This window comes from Oncorhynchus tshawytscha, linkage group LG15 (assembly GCF_018296145.1).
Source record: "Oncorhynchus tshawytscha isolate Ot180627B linkage group LG15, Otsh_v2.0, whole genome shotgun sequence".
Lineage (NCBI taxonomy): Eukaryota > Metazoa > Chordata > Actinopteri > Salmoniformes > Salmonidae > Oncorhynchus > Oncorhynchus tshawytscha.
The window spans coordinates 20,927,166-20,944,916 of NC_056443.1; the positions used below are offsets into that span (position 1 = coordinate 20,927,166).

Consider the following 17,751-nt stretch of genomic DNA (forward strand, 5'->3'; position numbering starts at 1 on the left):
AAAAGTGACATGAAGGTTCTGAAATTAGTGCCAAAGTGATTGTAAAAAACTGTATTTAGCTAATCCATTCCTGCCATTTTTTCCAAAGAAAAGTTGCACCTGTCTTTCAACACAGTCTTCTCCTCTAGGGGGTTCAATTACCTTCCCGTAACCTGTAAACGCACACTGAAAAGACTAAATTATCAATTACAGGATGATACACAACAGTTGGTCAGCAAGGCAGCATTGTATTGCTAGTTTTCACCGGTCATTTTATCTGCCTCTAGAATTTAGTTCCCATTTCAAACTTCACTGGAATCGGTCGCGAGTGTCTTTGCATGCATACGTGTCTGTCTATGCGTTTTTGCGCACATACGTGTGTGTGTCTGCATGTTTGCCTGTGTGTACAGCCTCCGAGCAATTGACAGTTGGGGACATTCATTTTCTCATAAGGGCAGACCCTCTCTACTCAAATGTCCCTCTAAAAACAAGTACAGTAAGTTCTCATATGCCTCTGAGATTCTGAGATATTTGGCTAATATAGCAGAAAGCTGTGGGAGTCAGTTAGCCTGGCTGGTCGCCAGTTCCCCCTGCAGCACACTGAATGGAGTCAGACACGCAGCAGAGTTAGTAGGAAAAGCTCATTGGGACATCACTCAACATGAAAGGTGAAGAGTGTAAAATGAAGTAGAATCAGTGGTGTAAAAATACTTTTAAGTACTACTTAAGTAGTTTTTGGGGGGTATCTGTCCTTTACTATTTATATTTTTTGACAACTTTTACTTTTACTCCACTACATCCCTAAAGAAAATAATGTACATTTTACTCCTTACATTTTCCCTGACACCCAAATGTACTCCTTACATTTTGAATGCTTAGCAGGACAGGAGAATTGTCTAATTCAAGCACTTATCAAAATAATATCCCTGGTCATCCTTACTGCCTCTGATCTGGCAGACTCACTAAACACAAATGCTTTGTATGTAAATTATGTCTGAGTGTTGAACTGTGACCCTGGCTATCCCTAAATTTAAATAACAAATGATTTATACTTTTACTTTTGATACTTAAGTACATTTAAAACCAAATACTTTTGGACTTTTACTCAAGTAGTATTTTACTGGGTGACTTTTACTTTTACTTGAGTCGTTTTCTTTCAATGTATCTTTACTTTTACTCAAGTATGAAAATTGGGGAACTTTTTTCCACCACTGAGTAGAATCATCCAGTAGCTTTGTGCAGGTCAACATCCAAGTACACAAGTCTAGGAGGATCAGATATCAAGGAAAAGGTGCTCTAATATCAGATGTCGTTATACTCATCCCAATCATACATGAGGCTCTATGGTCAGTACTCTTTTTGACTGACTCCTCTCTCGTCCAATCAGATGAGGACAGCAGCAGCCAGGGGAAAGGAGAGAGCCTATTGGAGAGTCTGGGGAGGAGCCTTCACCCTGAACTCAACAAGGTAATGCTGTTACATGCTGACCACACCACATGCAGAATGCACTGCAAGTCCTTCCTCTCCCATCTCCTCATTGGTTTTTAGAAGCATATACCCACGTGCTATCTTCTCATTGGTTTTTAGGAACATGTGCCCACGTGGGTGATTGAAAAATGAACTGAGGTCAGTTGTGGTAATGCACCTTATTATGAAAGTTAGTTGCCAATCGCCATATAAAGTTCAAAGAAGAAAAAGAAGCATGGAAGCAGGAGAGATGACTAGAAACGATTCGGTTGACTGTTTTATGTGTGGATTAATTGTCGGAGTAGAGGACCTTGTGCATTTCAGGTAAAATAACAACTCAATATTTATATCCCATCCCAGTACAAATTAGCTAACAACAGCAAGCTAGCTAGCTAAATTGCCATAAATGTTTAATGCTTTTCGACCTGTCCCCAAATTAATAGAATTGGTTCAGAGTTTGTTTTGATATTTCAACCTGCGTGTCGTGATCATGTTTGGTGTGGGGGGACAAAATCAATTTGCCCACGATGGCACACGCGGTTTGGGCGTGGTGTCACTCAACTCCAGCCACTTTAATAATGGGAATTGATGGGAATTTATCAACAAACAACTTTATCCCTTTACACTTGTGTGTATAAGATAGTAGTTTTGGAATTGTTAGTTAGATTACTCGTTGGTTATTACTGCATTGTCGGAACTAGAAGCACAAGCATTTCGCTACACTCGCATTAACATCTGCTAACCATGTGTATGTGACAAATAAATTTGATTTGATTTTGATTTGATTATCAACATCAATCACACACTGCAGAGGAATCCCATAAAATAGGCCTACTGTTCATTTTTTAAATGTTTTACTAAGCATCTGATACATAATGTAGCCGTCTGTGTGGTCCACTCTTAGGCGTAGTGTGTATACCCCGTTGCTGATTGATTCAGCCTGGTGGATGTTGGCAGTACGTTTTAGTCTGACTTGCTCTCTTCACCTCTGGCCTCATTAGCAGCCGTGCTTTATTCTAGCAGAGTGGATATTCCTCACACACACATGGTAGTGATCCTAGCCACATGGTGGAGAGGTTTTAATAGGGTCATTCAGACAGAGCATATCCTGTTTCGATCGGAGAGAAAGGAAAGTTTTATTCAAAAAAGGGTTCTTCGGGTGTCACCATAAGAGAACCCTTTTGGGTTCCAAGTAGAACCCTTTTTGGTTCCAGGTATAACCATGTTGGGTTCCATGTAGGAGGGTTCTCCTATGGACGACAGCTGAAGAACTCTTTTTAGGTTCTAGCAGATAGATTATTGATAAGCAATGTGTTTCTAGTCAGTTAGAGAAACAAAATGGCTGCGGCCCTATTGGCACCCTATTCCCTATATTATGCACTACTTTTGCCCAGAGCCCTATGGGCCCATGGCAAAAGTAGTGCACGTTAGAGGGGACAGGTTGCCATTTGGAGTGAAGATGATGCTTATCCCATAGAGACCACCTCAACTGCTTGAATGTGCCTATAAACCCAGAACAGCACAAGGAAAACAAAGAGAGCTGTCTGCTCTGAGATGTCCCAGCACTCCTCTTCCTGGTTAACTCTTCTGTCTCTCTCTGGAGATGGATGGATGGATTGGATTGGATGGTGTGAGAGGAGAGAGGGAGGATGGAGGTCTCACTGTGACCTGAGGCTGTTCTTTGTCTGTTTTTCTCCATTCTCTCTGCAGTATGCCAGGGAAACAGACCAGCTCAATAAAATGAACAGGAACGAGGGGAGACAAAAGCTTTTCTCCCTGGACCCTGAAACACAGGTTAGAACCGTCTGTGTTTTACTCTATTCATCCCCAATATGTTTGTTAATGTTGTTTAAGTCTATTAGATCAGGCTTGTAGTATGCAGTGTATAGGTGTATCGATGCATAATATACCCTGTCTGTCTGGGCAGTCCCAGGGCCTGCTGGCTCAACTGGCATCGAGTGAACCTCTCAGTTAGAGAATGTCTGTGTTTGCATATTGTATGTTTCCATGGGGATGGATGCCAGAAGCTAACCACTGTTCCCTCCTCTCTCCTTCATCTTTCTTCCTGACCTCCCTCTCCTCCCTCCTTACTTCCTCCTCCTCCTTCCTCCCCTTCTTCCTCTCCCACCTCTCTCCTCCACTTTCCTTTCCCCCTCTCCCTCCTTCCCCTCTCTCCATCTTTTTCCCTCCCTCCTCACCCATCCCTCCCACCTCCTCTCCTCCCACCTCTTTCCCATCCTCCTCTCCTCCTCCCTCCCCCACGTCTCCTCTCACCCCTCCTCTCTCCAGAGGTTGGACTTCTCGGGTATAGAGCCTGATGTGAAGCCGTTTGAGGAGCGTTTTGGCCGGCGCATCGCCGTCAGCTGCCATGACCTCACCTTCAGCCTGCAGGGCTGTGCCAACGAGAGGGGGGACGGGGTCCTCACCAACGTAAGCTCACACACACCCTATCCTCCTGCTCCAACGTAGGTCCTATAGGAGTAGCGTACAATAGGGCACAACAGATCCAAAAACGACATCAGAATTCGTGTTTAAGTTGTATATTCAACTTATTTTCAGATCACTTTTTGATCTTTTAAGTATAAAGAATTATGGTTAGAAATTCCGGGAGTTATGTTTTTTCCTAAAATATTGGACAATAGCAGCTTAACTTGTATTTCAACAACAACAACAAATTACAAAACCATTTATCCTTTCTAGTTATCAATGGCTAAAGAAACAACGATTAGAACCATCTGAACAAATTGTTCAATAGAAATGGAAAAATTGGTCAAACATGATTAAAAATATCTTTCATTGTGTTTATATTGCACGTTTGAAATACCTCAAGATAGATGCCTAAATTGCTGTATAGAGACCTAAATCATTATCCAGATTCCCTGATGAAGGAAGTTAGCTTCCTGATTGGAGTGTGAGACGAATGCAGAGCCTCTTTGGCATGAGCCAGCAGTATAGAGCACACTACTGAGTCCTCCCTCTCTCCCTCCTTCAGAGTGGATTATAGTAGACATAAAACACTGTGATAAATAACTACATTCCCACTAGAGCATTTATAGGGTCTGGGGAGGGGAATAAGGGAGGTTGGCCCGAGATTTATATGGAGGGACGTCGTTGCACTCAAACTCACATAGGCGTTATGGTTCCTGGAAGGAGTGGGGTTGCCATCATTCAAGCTAATATGCTTATGTCTACAGTGGAAATACACTCGTATACACACACACACACTCGTATACACACACACACACACACTCTCTCTTTTGTTCGTACCTCGTAAACACCCACATACGCACGCTCTCTCTTCTCTCTGTTATCCAGGTGGAGCCGTTCTTCATCAGCTTGGCCCTGTTTGACGTGTCTAAGAGCTGTAAGATCTCTTCGGACTTCCACGTGGACCTCAATCCTCCCTGTGTACGAGAGATGCTGACTGACACCTCTCCACTCTCCCCTACATCAGAGGGAGGAGGAGGAGGGGTGAATGGAGGAGTGAACGGAGATGCAGGGAAAGGGAATGGTCTTCCCGTTCTACAAAGGGTGTCTGAGTCTCTGCTGCAATACCCCACTCAGGTTGGACCATAGTGACCTTAACTGACATATATAATATATTCTGTGTGTTGTGTTTGTTTACACACACACGCAGACTAAATCGTGCTTGTGTATCTGTAGAAATGATGGTGGCATCACAGAATCCTAAGATTACAAACTAAGTCTCTCCCTTATTTGACATGATTACTTAAGATGATCAGTTGGTTAGAACAGGGATGTGAAGATGGCTTGAGTTTTGTTTGTAAATGCGTTGTTTGTTTCTGATGACCCCCACGAACCGGTCAGCAGGCATTGGACACCCAGAGATGACCCACTCCCGTTGGGGATCGCAAGGCGTTGCCGTCAGCGGTGCTGCGCAGCCGTGGCTGTCCTCTCGTCTTACACCCTAGTCGATGCGGTGTCACAATACTGCACATCCATGCATTTACCCACAATGCAGCGTGTGTGTGTGAGAGAGCACTTGACTGATACTCCTGATTTCAATGGACTACCTCTGGTGTCTGGGGGACTCTGCTGGCGCTACTATGGACCAGGACATAGTCCGAATGATAGTTGATTTTCCCTCTTTATTCAAAGCTGGTTGAGATTCAGGCTGATGCTACACTGTTTACTGTGCCTGTTGTCCGCGTGGTCGTAACACACACGACATAACTCCACCATCCAGTGCTACAGCTAGTACTGCCATGCAACGCGGTAGGATTTTGACCAGAGGATTTTCGTGTTAATAATCTGTTGAATATCTCAAAGCTTCAAAGTGTATCTCCTTAACCTTAACTCCTCATTATACAGTAATTGGGTAAACGAGAACAGCAGCTATGAGATATGTTCACTTTAATCTATATGTATTGTATACAGCTAGCATTGCTATTTCAAAGGCTAACTGCAATATCAAAGTTGCCCGACTCTCACTGTTTTGCTAAAGTTTGAAGCCAGTCGACTTGAAAAGAACAGTCCAGTTTCAGCATGATGGTGAGTGTTTCTCTTGGGTGCTAGCTGTAGCGTGCAGTGTTAACTCCTGCAGCCGGTGTGATGCCCCAACACACCCGCGCACGCACACACAAACTGCTGCTGGTCCCATTTACAGTTACAGGATGACCCAGCCTCAGTAGCGGTGGTACCCAGCAGTAAATGACAGTACGTGTGTTTCCCCTATATTTATTTAGCAGTGGTGCACCGTGACGCACTTTTAAGATCAAAGTGAGGCGATACAACATCAGATCGTCCCGGAGAAACTTCTAAGGTAGTTAGCCAGCTAGCTTGTAATCCTGGAAGTGTAGCCAACTTCATTAGACGTATGGCCCGGTCAGTGTGAACTTAAACGACTAAAACCAGACATAAAGTATGTAGAAAACGAGAATGGAGAAATATATTTTTTTGAACAAGATCATCTTTGAGAACTAACAATCACCCCAAAATAAAAGAGAGAGAAGAGAATCTAAAATTCTAAAAAATGTCATGACATGAGGCCCGCGTTGATGTTGTTATAATGCTTGAGTCACTCAGATAGCATAAGAACACGGCAAACGCCATGGAGAGATGTGTATGATTAGCTTTAAAACTGCACATTTTCTCTCGGCCCCGTTGCAAAATGTGTAGAATTGCAGGAAACTAGCTTTAAAACTGTTAACATTTTCTCGCTGCCCAACGGCAAAACTTTAAAACAGGGAAATGTCTTCTCTGTGGACAAGAGGAAGGTTTTTAAAATGTTCAGCTGTCGACAGCGCCATTCCCCACTGCCTACCGTGCTGCGCCTCCCATCCCCAGACAACATGGAAACATGACGGAACGCTGCCTCTCTCTGGAAGCAGAAAGTCCTGTGAGGTGGAATGGAAATGTCTGTGTAATAAAATATCTGGACCCAGAAACAGAATGAAGAACAGAGTGGAAACGGAGAGTATCAAACAGAATAGAATCACTCGACATTGGTCATTCTCACTCTCGTTGACACACAAAACAGAACTTGATTTGGGGTGGCAGGTAGCCGAGTTAGAGCGTTGGCCAGTAACCGAAAGGTTGCTGGATCGAATCCCTGAGCTGACATGGTAAAAATCTGTCGTTCTGCCCCTGAACAAAGCAGTTAACCCACTGTTCCCTGGTAGGCCGTCATTGTAAATAAGAATTTGTCCTTAACTGACTTGCCTAGTTAAATAAAGTTTTTTTTCTTTTTTTTAAGTAGGCTCTTGCCGTGTGTGAACCTAGCAATGTCCACCAGGGCACAGAGAAATAAATAATGGCCTTCCTCTATGATTATTGTCTGATTATAGACTTGGACACCAGCAGATCACAGTGTAATTGAGGTGCTGTTTGGGTGTAGTCCAAGGACAGCCTGTCCTCATCTTTCTACTGCACAACGGAAGTCAGGGTGTGTCTCACCGGCGCTAGCAGGCTCCCCTCCATCTCACTCAGTGCCAGCTTTATGTTGTGATTTACATGAGTATCTCCCATGTAAATCTGTTTCTGGTAGCAGAATCTTTAGCTAGACCCCTTTGAGAGCAACATAATGCGATTTGTCGTCCGGATTATGTCAAGCTGATGTGTTCCAAATGTGTTCCAAATGTCTACTAATGTGTCACGAACTCCACTCTTACTTTTCTGCCACTCCCAGGAAGAACATGTTTTTGCGTGCGTGTGTGTGTGTGTGTGTGCGTGCGTGCATGCACGTACATGTGTGTGACGCTCTGTATGAGAGCCACGGTTGGCTTCATCTCACTGACCCAAAAATAGTTCCAGCTCTGTTTGGGTTTCCTGTATAACTTCAGCCACTAACAGACAGCCAACCACTTCCCAGCTGCAGGCCCTGTCCAGGAGACCGTTGATAAACTCTCCTTCATACAATGACTAGGAGCTACTGTAGTCCTAATGGCAGTTTCAAACCGAAAAATCATCTGAAATTTTAAGGAAAAAAAGTGTTAAGTAAAAAAATAGATGCATAAAAAATAAGAGTAACAAATAATTTAAGAGCAGTAGTCGTTTGGCCTAGCAGTCTCAAATAGTCATGTTTCCTTCATCAGTCTTCTCCACCTTTTTTCTTCATCCCTCCATTTTTTCTTCTACTCCACCTTTCCTCTCTTCCTCATCTCTCCTCCAGGGTATCTTCTCGGTGACCAACCCCCATGCTGATATTTTCCTGGTGGCCAGAGTGGAGAAGGTCCTACAGAACGGCATTACACACTGTGCTGAGCCCTACATCAAGACTTCAGACATCAACAAGGTGTGTGTGCTTGTGCGCGTGTGCGTGTTTGTGTGTGTGTGTGTACCTTCAGACATCAACAAGGTCTTCTACCACCACTGTTCTCTCTCTCACCGTAGTTACTTCTATTGCTATTAATAGACCATATGTCAGACACAGGACATGCATAACCCACCAAAACCACTGTTTAAAAGTTTTAGTAGAGCATCTGCCTGGGTTGTGTGTATTATGTCATGTTAAAGTGTCTTGTTTTAACTTATTTTAAACTGAATTGCCTCCCATGTGTTTACCTATTTAGGTCTTCTTTCCATCATGATTGTTTGAGTAGCTGTGCCGCTGTTATAAATCACGTTATTACCTTTTCATTAACCTGTTACGGTCACATCAGTCTCATTCTGCATGTGTGTGTTCCCCTCCAGACAGCCCAGAAGGTGCTGAAGGCTGCCAAGCAGACGTGTCAGCGCCTGGGCCAGTACAGGATGCCCTTCGCCTGGGCTGCCAAGTAAGACACAGCTCTCATACACATCAGATGGAAAACTGTGAAAACTGACTATTTGGGAAATAATGTTTACTGGGCCTCAGGCCATGCGGTGATGATTTATTTGCGACCTCAGGTGTCTTCATTTGAATATTCACCTGCGTTTTACTATGTACATCCTCCTTACACATGAACATGATCCTGTCTCTGTTGTCCCAGGCAAGTGTTTAAAGATGCCCAGGGCAGTCTGGACATGGATGGGAAGTTCTCTCCTCTCTATCGCCAGGACAGCAGCAAGATCTCCACCGATGACCTCATCAAGATGCTGGCTGATATCAGGAAGTGAGTCATCAGTAAGACATGTGATGGTTGTGACTGTACACTCTTAGGGAAAAAAAGTGCTATCTAGAACCTTAAAGGGTTATTCAGCTGTCCCCATATTGGAGAACCTTTTGAAAAACCTGTTTTGGTTGCAGGTAGAACCCATTTGGGTTCCACATAGAATCTTTTCTTCAGAGGTTTCTACATGAAACCCAGAAGTGTGTGTATGTGTGTGTGTGTCGACCTGTAGTCAAAAAGGGTTCTCCTATGGGGACAGCCGGAGAACCCCTTTGGAACCCATTTTTCTAAGAGTGTACAGTATAGGTGGTTTGGTGTGCTAGTTGTACTACGAACATGTTAGTCAGTATCCTAGTGTCTGTTGGCACTGCAGGTGTACATACTTATAGTGTTATGACTGTTTCATACACTTTCACCCCTACAGGCCAGAGAAGAGCAAGCTGCAGACTATCCCTGGACAACTGAATGTCACCATCGAGTGTGTGCCTCCGGACTTCTCAAGTGGGTAGTTTCCCCTATTTTCTCTAGTCCGCTGTTTACATTTGACTGAATAATATTGAACGGTTGACTGCCAATCGTGCCATATAACCCATTTCATTGGTTGACAGTGCCACTGACGTCCTCCACTGTTCTCCCTCAGACACGGTGACCTCGTCGTACATCCCAGTCAAGCCCTTTGAGGAGAAGTGTGAGAGGGTCTCAGTGGAGATGGAGGAGTTTCTCCCTGAGGAGGCCAAGTACAACTACCCCTTCACTGTCTACAAGAACCACCTGTATATCTATCCCCTGCAGCTGAAATACGACAACCAGAAGACCTTCGCAAAGGTGGGAGGGAGGTGTGTGTGTGTGTGTGTGTGTGCAAATAACAACAACACCGCAACATGTAAAGGGTTGGTCCCATGTTTCACGAGCTGATTTGAAGGCCCCAGAAATGTTCCGTACACAAAAAAAAACGGAATATCTCTCAAACGTTGTGCGCAAGTGTGTTTACGTCCCTGTTAGTGAGCATTTATCCTTTGCCAAGATAATCCATTCCACCTGACAGGTGTGGCATATCAAGAAGCCAATTAAACAGCATGATAATTACACAGGTGCACCTTGTGCTGGGGACAATCAAAGGCCACTCTAAAATGTGCAGTTTTGTCACACAAAACAATGCCACAGATGTCTCAAGTTTTGCGGGAGTGTGTAATTGGCATGCTGACCAGAGCTTTTGCCAGAGAATTTTATGTTAATTTCTCTACCATAAGCCGCCTCCAACGTCATTTTAAAGAATTTGGCAGTATGTCCAACCGGACTCACAACCACAGACCACGTGTAGCCACGCCATCCCAGGAACTCCACATCCAGCTTCTTCACCTGCGGGGTTGTCTGAGACCAGCCACCCGGACAGCTGATGAAACTGAGGAGTATTTCTGTCTGTAATAAAGCCCTTTTGTGTGGAAAAAAATCTTTCTGATTGGCCTCCCAGGCCCACCCATGGCTGCACCCCTGCCCAGTCATGTGAAATCAGTAGATCAGGGCCTAATTTATTTATTTCAATTGACTGATTTCCTTATATGAACTGTAACTCAATAAAACTGTTGAAATTGTTGCATGTTGCGTTTATATTTTTGTTCAGTACACATTGAGTTCAGTGGGTCATTGAGTTCACAGCTCACATTGTCACTCACCGACTGTCGTCCTTCCTGGGTTGAGTTATTGTATTGGCTGAAGTGTCTTTTATCCTTCCAGGCAAGAAACGTAGCGGTGTGTGTACAGTTCAGAGACTCTGACGAAGAAGGCGCGGCCCCTCTAAAGGTGAGCGTTTGGATGGTACTGTAACGTCTGATCTACTGAAAATGACTGGGATCCCCAGGAGTTGACAAAGTTCAAGTTAAACTACAGTGGCGTCGCGGAGGAGAGAAAAGGCCTCTTACAGAAGCTTAGCCAGTTATTACATCTGGCAAGGGGAGATATTGAGAGCTCTCTCTCCTTCTTTCTCTCTCTCCTTCTTTCTCTTTCATTTGCTTAATCTCGTGCTCTTTCTCTCTTTTTCCCTCTCTCTCTCATGCTCTCTTTCTTCCTCATTCTCTCTTTTTCCCCTTCTCTCTCTCTCTCTTCTTCTCTCTCTCTCTCTCTCTTCTCTCTCTCTCTCTCTCTCGTTGAGGAACATCCGCACACGTCGAATATTTGTGGGTGGGAACCTCCATTCGACGACCATGGAAAAGTTTTTCCCACCAGACAGAATCCCTCACTGTTCACTGCACTCAAACAGGCTTCCACAGAACCAGTGAGAGAGATGATTTATCACACAGTCTGGCTAGGAACAAAGTCTTTTCTCGGGCATAATAAAGTGTTTACAAACAGCAGGGTCGGGCCAACGTCACAGCACACCTCTCCATTTAGCACACAGCGGAAACCAACTAGCACAGTTCCTGGACTTGACACCGGCTCTAGTAGGAGCGATAGCCCATGTCACACTGTGCTGTAGGTCGCTGGAGCTGTATGAATTCATTACGATATTTATTTGATCATTAAAAACACAAAAGAAACCGCTTCAGGTGGAGACAACATGACATGTAGTGCATTCAAAAACGACTACATCAAGGATGAACACACTGAAGCCCAAAGGCTCATTCATTCTGGTCCGACAATAGTGAGCGTCTGCCTCATTGTGTGTTGCACTGTAGTTTTGCTCCATGGACTTCTATGCTTAACATGTAGGAACAGATTCTGCAGAAAAGACTGAAGATTCCAGTCGGCCCTTCTAGCCAGGGACCGGGCCTACACGCTCACTATGTAATCATCAGACCACACTTCAGCATGTTGTCGCCGCGGGAACAGGGTTCTGAAGGCACTGCTTTTTCCATGCTGGTACACAACCCGTAATCACATGATCTGAAACAGCATATTCTCCTCTGGAAAGAGGCCAACTATCGCTTAGGCCGGGCTGGTCATTTGAGCTCTGCTCACTCGGTCCTTTCTAAGGACCTCCACCACTCGGCATGTCCTCTCAGTTTCCTTTTGAGACAGTACTGATAATTAGGAATGATCAAACATTCCCCTTCAGACTAAGCTGCTCATTTGAGCTCTGTCCCTTTCTAAGGGCTTCCTTCACACTCTCATACTTTGGTCAATTAGAAAATGACCCAAGGAATCAACATTGTAATTACTGCACTAAATGACCCCCCTCCCCTTTTCCTCCTCCTCACTGTGTCCGCCCTGTCAGGATCAATTATCTAGACCTCTGCCTGGACTAGCATTGAGTTTTACCCTCAGTACCTTACCCCACAAAAGGCCTTCCCGTCCAGCCCAGGGTCAGAGGATCTATCTAGGTCAGGGCCACATCACACGCCTGGGCTTGGGCAGCTCAGCCGGCCCCCTCCTCCTTCCCTCTCCTGGGGTCTCCACTCCACTTAGTTTAATTCTGTTTAAACTCTCACCTACTACATTCTCACCTCCAACTAACTTACACTGGTGAACAAGCTCGTTTTCCCCGTTGTTCGTAGCCGTGGTTTGCTTGTGTTGCAAGTATTTGAGGCGTGATTGTACAGTTCTTTAACAGCATTTCTGTCTAATTATTTCACATTGCTCACAGATTGCTGTCTTCTTACTCACTGACATGCCCATGCAACATCAGCAGATGAGTGGGAGGTTAATAATAATGTTTATGTGTGTGTTTCAGTGTATCTACGGAAAGCCAGGAGAGACACTCTTCACCACCAGTGCCTGTGCGGCCGTCCTCCACCACAACCAGAGCCCTGAGTTTTACAACGAGGTCAGAGAACAATTTGCGTAATAAACCGGCCTTTTCCCTGATTTGCTATGCCACATCAATTACTCCGTGCAATTGTTACTGTTACTGTTGAGGTCCTCAGTGGCCAAAGTCCAGTCATTAGGGCTCCGTTAATCCTATAATCTAGCCCAGAGCAGGGGCTCTGGACTGGCTCACACTGGGCTGGTCTGATACCCACCAGAGGGAGGGAGAGAGAGAGAGAGGGGTGAGGTCAGGACACTGTCACAGACACAGAGACGTTGACTGGGACGGGGGCCATCTGGTCTATGGCATAAGGTTTAGAACCCCACACACACACCATCCAAGACCCCTTCACTGTTCTGATCTCTCTGGACTGCTGCTTTGGTAATGAGTTACTTTATCAGCCCTGTTTCAAACAAGATTTTAAGGGAAAGGACCACACTATTCATTGTGACACATAACCAAGTCATACTAGACCCCAGGTGGGAATTAGTTTGATGAAAGAAGCAAATGTTATTGGCTAGGCTCACCGTGTGTCATTTCCTCTGACACAGAGCACACGTGCAGGCAGGCTGAACATTCCACTACTCACTCTTGCTGCCCCCTAGTGATAAAGATAGGAATCGTTTTGCTTTGCCTTTGTCGTACTATTTCTGAAAGTGAGAAATAGGTACCGTTGTATCTAGAATGATAGGTTTGTGACTCATTCTGGGGTATTTCTAATAGCAGTTCCAGAAGGACTTCTTAGTTTAAAATCTTGGGTCAAGTGAGATGAGAATTTGAAAACACTAACGTCCATGTTGATTGTGTATCGATCTGTGCAGGTAAAGATTGAGCTGCCGGTCCATGTCCATGAGAAACACCACATCCTCTTTACCTTCTACCACATCAGCTGTGAGATCAGTACCAAGACCAGCACCAAGAAGAGAGAGGGAGTGGAGTCCCTAGGTAAGACTTAGGAGCAGGGTGTGTGTGTGTGTGTTTGTGCGCGTGCGTGCGTGTGTCTTCCTCCATTACCTTACCTGTTCATCCCTCCCTCTGTGACAGTGGGCTACTCCTGGGCCCCCCTGTTGCAGGACGGCAGGATGCAGTCCATAGAGTTACAGCTGCCTGTGTCTGCCACCCTGCCCCCAGGATACCTCTATGACAAGACCCAGGACGCCAAGAAGGTACAACCCTCTGTTCACTGGAGAACACCTGGGGTCAAGGAAGAGCTATCCCCTGCTTGTATTCTAGTGACAAATGACTATCGATGACACTGATTTAAAACATTTGGCGAAAGAGTTATTGTGTTAGTGGGGAAAAAAGCAGACTACAATCACATTGTTGTATTCGTGTGTTGTCACCCTTACAGTCAGCACCCGATATAAAATGGGTAGAAAACAACAAGCCACTGTTCAAAGCGAAGACCAATGTAGCATCAACAATATACCCCCAGGTATGTCTTCCACCTGCCGACATTGAAACAACTTGGCCAAGCTGTTGTGACAAACACGCCATCAGACAGCTGTGTCCTGTGTTTCCCTGTGTAGGATCTGCACCTCCACAAGTTCTTCCAGCACTGCCAGCTGATGAGGTCCTCCTCAGAGGGCAACCCAGCAGAACTCATCAAGTATCTGAAGGTGAGAGAGACGCCTGCTGTGGAGTGTTTTATACCGTCGTGTTGTATTGCTGTCTCTCTGACTATTTCTCCCCCCTCCCTCCCCCTCCCTCCCTCAGTGCCTGCATGCCATGGAGACTAAGGTCATCATTAAGTTCCTCCCCACTGTGCTGATGCAGCTGTTTGAGGTCCTCAACACAGCAACCAAAGAGGCCACCGAAATCGCTGTCAACTCCACCCGGTGAGTCTGAACTCTGACCCTGTGAGGTCATCGTGGCCTGACCCCATGACATAGTGACATAGACGTAGTCATGGTTTGTGAAAGTGAGTTACAACTGCTTTTTTGGGGAAACGTTAATTCAATGGATATTTGCTGCGCTACATAATTATCATAATTGTATTTTTTTATTTCACCTTTATTTAACTAAGCCAGTTAAGAACAAATGATTATTTGCAATGATAATGATAATGTTCTATTCCTTCAGTGTGATTATACACATCGTTTCCCGGTGCCACGAGGAGGGACTGGAAAACTATCTGCGCTCTTTTCTCAAGGTATAACGCCAGGCATCACACACGACAGTCACTAGTGACCAGAATCAAGCCTAGGATCACAAGGCCTGGTCCTTGCCTTAGCTATGATTATGAAGATGGGTGATGCATTTTCAGTTGAAAGTAACTCCAAAGTTAATGCGTTTCTTTTTTGGGGTTAATGTTGAGCTTGGATCCATTTTTCAGACCATGAAAAGTGATCATGTAAAGGTTGTGTATTAACGGCTGTCTTTGTGTTGTGTCCCAAGTACGTGTTTGTGAACAACAGCCCAGTGTCTGGGAACTCTGGGACCACTCATGAGGTACTGGCCACCGCCGTCACAGCCATCCTCAAACAGACAGCGGACTTCAACACCAGCAATAAGCTACTCAAGGTGTGTGTGTGTGTGTTACCGGAAATCCCCCCTAAATTCTCCGTCGTGGGGACATTTCCCAGGTCCCCAAAAGGACAACGGTTATTATAAGCTTAAGGGTTAGGATTACAATTAGGGTTAGGTTTAGGATTAAGGTTAGGGGTTAAGGAAAATAGGATTTTGAATGGAAATAAACTTTAGTTCCCTATAAGGATAGTAAAACATATGTGTGTATGTGTCTCTGTGTTTGTGTGTGTGTTTGTTTGTGTGTGTTTCTGGGTGTGCGTGGGTACTTGGAAATCCCCCAAAATTCTCTGTTGTGGGGACATTTCCCAGGTCCCCATAAGGACAACGGCTATAATAAGCTTAGGAGTTAGGGTTAGTAGCTAAGGTTAGGTTTAGAATTAAGGTTAGGGGTTTGGACAAATAGGATTTTTAATGAAAATAAATGTTACTTCCTCATAAGGATAGTAAAACATGTGTGCATGTGCGTGTGTGCGAGCCAGCCAGCGTGCATGCTCAATCAGAAAATTGCGATTCCCATACTGACCAGCAGGTGGCACCAGCCACTTGTTCTTTGAAAGAGAATTCCCAACATTATTATGTCACCACCACTAAGAATGTTTTCACAGACCTTTTCAATTGCAGTTTTCTATCTATTATCATTATACCCAGGATTATTGGACACTAAATCCATATTACAGAGCCCAGTGGTGTTTTGACTTTCGTCAGACTGTTGATGTGATCTCTCTTAGTAAGGGTCCGTCCCAAATGGCTCCGCGTTCCATTTATAGTGCACTTGTTTTGACCAGGGCTCTGCACTATATAGGGAACATGGTGGTCGAATTGGGACGCAATCTAAGTGCTTCACAATTGAGGGGTAGTTCCAACGTCTTCTGTCTCTCATCCTCTTTTCTAGTATTCCTGGTTCTTCTTCGAGACCATGGCAAAGTCCATGGCCCAGTACCTGCAGGAGGGCAACAGGATCAAGGTTGGCAAATGTTCTATTCTGATGAAGGGTTTATCTTGTGTTCCACATGAAGTACGGTGTACACGCAGGCACACACCAGCTATCACTGGCACTCCCTCAGGTGTGGTTAGGAAGATTCGAGAGTTCTCTGTCTTGTACATGCAAATGTTTCTCTATCGAGTGCCAGGGCGTTTAAGTTCAGTCTCTCTTTCATCACTGTGGCAACGCAGTCTTCCTCATTCGACATGCTTGTGTCTCTTGTGCGCCACACACCACACTTACACGTTCCCAGAAATAACCCTCCAGCCTCCACTTCCACACAAGTATTTCTGTTCTCCTTTTTATTTTTTACGGAAAGTTTTGAACTTTTAGTTGAGTTGGTGATGGGGATGCTCCTAGTCATACTCTTGTCTTGCCAACAGTTTCTAAACAGTCCCAGTAACATCCAGACCATGGCCTCTCCTGCAGCACCTCGAAGATAAACTAAGGTTGCTCAAATAGAGCACAGTAATGTTACAATTGCTAGAACGTCCTCTGGCAAAGTTGAGGATGTTACAAGCTGTGCACATTTCAGAGAGTTGAACCTCTTCGCCAGCCCTCTATTGGGAAAGCAACCTGTTTCTCAATGAGTAGAAGCACACACTTCCTATTAGGTAATATGAGATGGATATGTGTATATATATATATATATATATATATATATATATGTATGTCGTTTACTCTGGTCTCATTGAACTGAATATGTTTTCCCAGATGCCCCGTGCCCAGAGGTTTCCAGACAGTTTCCACCAGGCCCTACAGTCCCTGCTACTGTCCATCATGCCTCACATCACCATCCGCCATGTTGAGATTCCCGAGGAGGCCCGCTGTGTCAACCTCAGCCTGGCTGGCTTCATCAAGGTCAGGCCCCCATACACTACAGGCCCCCCCCCGTACATTACCTGAACCACACAGGACAGAAATAATACCAAATACATTATCGCTGCTCGGGAAGAAGAAAGAAAAAAAAGAAGGAATTTACTGTTGATCACAGGAGGTTGGTGGCACCTTAATTGGGAGAGGATGAGCTCGTGGTGATGGCTGGAGCGGAGTCAGTGGAATGGTGTCAAATACATCGAACACATGGTTTCCATGTGTTGGATGCCATTTTGTTGGCTCCGTTCCAGCCGTTATTATGAGCCGTCCTCCCCTCAGCAGCCTGCTGTGGTTTGATATTGTAGGTCCAGGTCGAACACCAAACTCCCTTCCGATAGCAGCGGTGAGGTGTGGTGAACTCTGTGCACTGCAAGTCAAGCACTGTATATGAAAGATGGTCTTGGTGTGCTTAGTTGGTTAGTCCTGGTCTTGGTTAGTCCTCCTCCTAATCTGTGGTCCCCTTCCACAGCGCTGTCTCACCTTCATGAACAGAGGCTTTGGCTTCAGTTTGGTCAACGACTACATGTGTGGCTTCACCCTTAAAGACCCCAAGGTACTGGACAATAGCAACAACCCCTCTTCTCTACCATGTCTGATTATGTATTCCTAATGCAACAGTGGAATAA

General features: G+C 45.0%; 1 protein-coding gene across 3 annotated transcripts in view; it reads left to right on the top strand.

Annotated features, from left to right (window-relative positions):
• dock11 (dedicator of cytokinesis 11) overlaps nucleotides 1-17,751 on the top strand; it is a 115,377-nt gene that overhangs the window by 27,531 nt on the left and 70,095 nt on the right. For all 3 annotated transcript variants that reach the window (XM_042298286.1, XM_042298284.1, XM_042298285.1), the window contains exons 9-29: nucleotides 1,367-1,446; nucleotides 3,157-3,240; nucleotides 3,736-3,876; nucleotides 4,762-5,010; nucleotides 8,078-8,200; nucleotides 8,599-8,681; nucleotides 8,877-8,999; nucleotides 9,421-9,497; nucleotides 9,637-9,821; nucleotides 10,731-10,796; nucleotides 12,664-12,756; nucleotides 13,560-13,683; nucleotides 13,783-13,904; nucleotides 14,090-14,173; nucleotides 14,268-14,357; nucleotides 14,455-14,576; nucleotides 14,821-14,890; nucleotides 15,136-15,261; nucleotides 16,160-16,231; nucleotides 16,964-17,110; nucleotides 17,595-17,678. In XM_042298286.1, the coding sequence (XP_042154220.1) occupies nucleotides 1,367-1,446; nucleotides 3,157-3,240; nucleotides 3,736-3,876; nucleotides 4,762-5,010; nucleotides 8,078-8,200; nucleotides 8,599-8,681; nucleotides 8,877-8,999; nucleotides 9,421-9,497; nucleotides 9,637-9,821; nucleotides 10,731-10,796; nucleotides 12,664-12,756; nucleotides 13,560-13,683; nucleotides 13,783-13,904; nucleotides 14,090-14,173; nucleotides 14,268-14,357; nucleotides 14,455-14,576; nucleotides 14,821-14,890; nucleotides 15,136-15,261; nucleotides 16,160-16,231; nucleotides 16,964-17,110; nucleotides 17,595-17,678 (2,345 nt within the window). The remainder of the gene's footprint in view (nucleotides 1-1,366; nucleotides 1,447-3,156; nucleotides 3,241-3,735; nucleotides 3,877-4,761; nucleotides 5,011-8,077; nucleotides 8,201-8,598; nucleotides 8,682-8,876; nucleotides 9,000-9,420; nucleotides 9,498-9,636; nucleotides 9,822-10,730; nucleotides 10,797-12,663; nucleotides 12,757-13,559; nucleotides 13,684-13,782; nucleotides 13,905-14,089; nucleotides 14,174-14,267; nucleotides 14,358-14,454; nucleotides 14,577-14,820; nucleotides 14,891-15,135; nucleotides 15,262-16,159; nucleotides 16,232-16,963; nucleotides 17,111-17,594; nucleotides 17,679-17,751) is intronic.